Source organism: Cyprinodon variegatus, unplaced genomic scaffold (assembly GCF_000732505.1).
Source record: "Cyprinodon variegatus isolate N-32 unplaced genomic scaffold, C_variegatus-1.0 Scaffold1504, whole genome shotgun sequence".
NCBI lineage: Eukaryota > Metazoa > Chordata > Actinopteri > Cyprinodontiformes > Cyprinodontidae > Cyprinodon > Cyprinodon variegatus.
In genome coordinates, this window is record NW_015151957.1 from 81,497 (window position 1) to 84,046 (window position 2,550).

At 35.6% G+C, this 2,550-nt stretch overlaps 1 protein-coding gene across 1 annotated transcript in view; it reads left to right on the plus strand.

Moving 5' to 3' along the window:
* LOC107103683 (deoxyguanosine kinase, mitochondrial-like) overlaps positions 1-2,550 on the plus strand; it is a 5,829-nt gene that overhangs the window by 1,824 nt on the left and 1,455 nt on the right. Inside the window, exons 2-5 of the mRNA XM_015403475.1 lie at positions 597-706; positions 803-1,002; positions 1,235-1,382; positions 1,467-1,582. Coding sequence (XP_015258961.1) covers positions 597-706; positions 803-1,002; positions 1,235-1,382; positions 1,467-1,582 — 574 coding nt within the window. The remainder of the gene's footprint in view (positions 1-596; positions 707-802; positions 1,003-1,234; positions 1,383-1,466; positions 1,583-2,550) is intronic.

The following is a 2,550-nucleotide window of genomic DNA, read 5'->3' on the forward strand; positions in this document are numbered from 1 at the left end:
GTCACAACTCCAGTCAAAGATTAATCGATTATCAAATAAGTTGAGAATTATTTTGATAATCAATTAATCTGATTAATTTCTTCAGTTCTAAAATAAACCTGTAATAAAATTATGATTTGTACTAGAAGTGGCTAGAAAAAGCCTCAATGTTAAAACAGTCATAAAAAGAGGGAAAATAATGGGTTATAGAAATAAGCATTACACTTTATAAATCTTATTTTTAAAACTATTATATGTAAGGTATTCCACTTCAAAGTTACCTGCCATTTCTTGTGGGTTTGCCAAAAAAAATAAAAAATCCAATATACTATTATCTTTGTGATGTTAGCATGAAAAAATACAGAAAAGGTTACAGTGAATGTGTACTTTTGTATAGTATTGTATTTCTGGGCGATGTGAATAAGGAGAGTCTAAGTAATAGCTTGTCTTATGTGCAGGATCCAATCTAAACCTGGTGAAGCAAGTAGCACAATGAACTTTACATTGTTATAATTTGTACAGATAATTAAAGTAGATATTAAGGAACAAACTTGATATTTGTACATTTGCGTAATTAAGTTACTGTAAGCAATATTTCATTTGCTTTTATCCTACAGCTGTTGGAAAGTCGACTTTTGCAAAACTCCTGCAGTCGGCCTCTCCAGACTGGGAGGTGATGACAGAGCCTGTTAGCGAGTGGCAGAACATTGAGGGCAAGACTTCAAAGGTGAATTTAATCTTCATCTACCCACAAGAAGATGAGATTGTGTTTTCTCTGATAATCAAGGACAAAATAACGCTTCAGTCTTTTTGTATTTACCAGGAAAGGGATTCTTCACCCCATGCAACAGTCAGCAACCTGCTGCAGATGATGTACCAGGACCCTCAGCGCTGGTCCTACACCTTTCAAACATATTCTTGCATGACCCGTCTGAGAACACAGCTTCAGCCACCTCCAGCTCGTCTCCTCAACTCCAAGGCGCTTCCTGTCCAGGTGTATGAGCGCTCCATCTACAGCGACAGGTGAGGAGGTGGGGGAAAAAGAAACACATCTGTGTACTTAAAACAAGCAGTTTAAATAACATTTAGTTCTGAAGAATTGGGATTTGGATCTACATAAATGGGATGATGTGCTTGATAGTTTTTTTTAAATTAAAGTGTTAAAGTTTAGGACACATTCTGAATGTCAAGTACTGTGTGAGATGCATACAAGACGTTTTATTCTTCATGCTTAACCTTCACTCTTCTCTGTCAGATACATCTTTGCTCTGAATATGTTTGAACTGGGCTGCATCAATGCCACAGAATGGATGGTCTACCAGGACTGGCACTCCCTTCTGGTGGAGCAGTTTGGACACCAGGTGGAGCTGGAGGGCATCATCTACCTCAGAGCCTCCCCCCAGGTATGGATGTCAGTAATATTTGCTTTTTAGCTATAAATGTAAGCCCTTAAAAAATGACTCATAACAAACTTGGCACCTTACCAGAAATGCATGGAGCGTCTAAAGCTACGGGGAAGGCCAGAAGAGAAAGGAGTACAGCTAGACTACCTGGAGGGGCTTCATGAACAGCATGAGAAGTGGCTGGTAGAGAAGAGTACTGAGTAAGAAGATGAACACATTCCTTATAAATACAATTTTGGTTAAAAAAAAAAAAAAAGAAAGAAAAAAAAATTACATCCTAATTGCTACAAGCGTTTTACACATTACAGCATAAAGAAAATAATCTTTTATAATGGGGAGACTGTTAGGTTCATTCACTGCAGCTGGAATGTCGACCCAGCTTTCATTGCGCTTCAATGAACTTGTGAACTGAAGGTGGAACAACTACTGTCTCCTTATACTTGATCTAAGCAGGATCTCCTCGTCCATAGATTGAGGTGGAGAAGAGATCCTGTTTTAATTGTGGTTCTATTTGTTAATGATCAACTGATGAAATGATGTTCCAGAAAATGATTAAACAGAAACCATGAAGTGTAGAAATATTCTGTCTGTCTGAATATGATGATCTGGTTCACCAAGAATTAACTTGGTTGAGATGAATAATTTAGTTTTTTAAATTTTTTCTAATAAGTTGGGATCATAATGACACCAAAATAATGAATTTGATTTTACAACTTGAAGATCTTTCCCTTTGAGGGAAACTTTTGGACATGACCTTGATGATAGACAATGAGGATATCTGACTTTATTGTGTAGAATTATGGACTTTAAAATTATTTGTAATATTTACCAAATTGAGAGGAAACAGCATTTCCTTCTTCAAAGTGATTTCCTTTGTCTTGTCATTTTTGCATAGTGTTAAAACAGACTTTTTTTTTCTCCAAATGAAGGAAACACCAAAAATCCTGATTTTTATAGTAATCTTTATTTTGTTGACACGGTTGCTGCGATCTCATTGAAAATCATTTAGTCATTTAATTATTATGTTTTTAAATTAAGGCCTTAATTGGCATGAAAGTCATTAAATGGGATTATCGTGGCATTTAAAATGTTTTTTTTTTTTTTTTCATAAAAACAATTTCGTCAGATATATCTGATTTATTTTGCACGGAACTAGTTTCAGTTGATC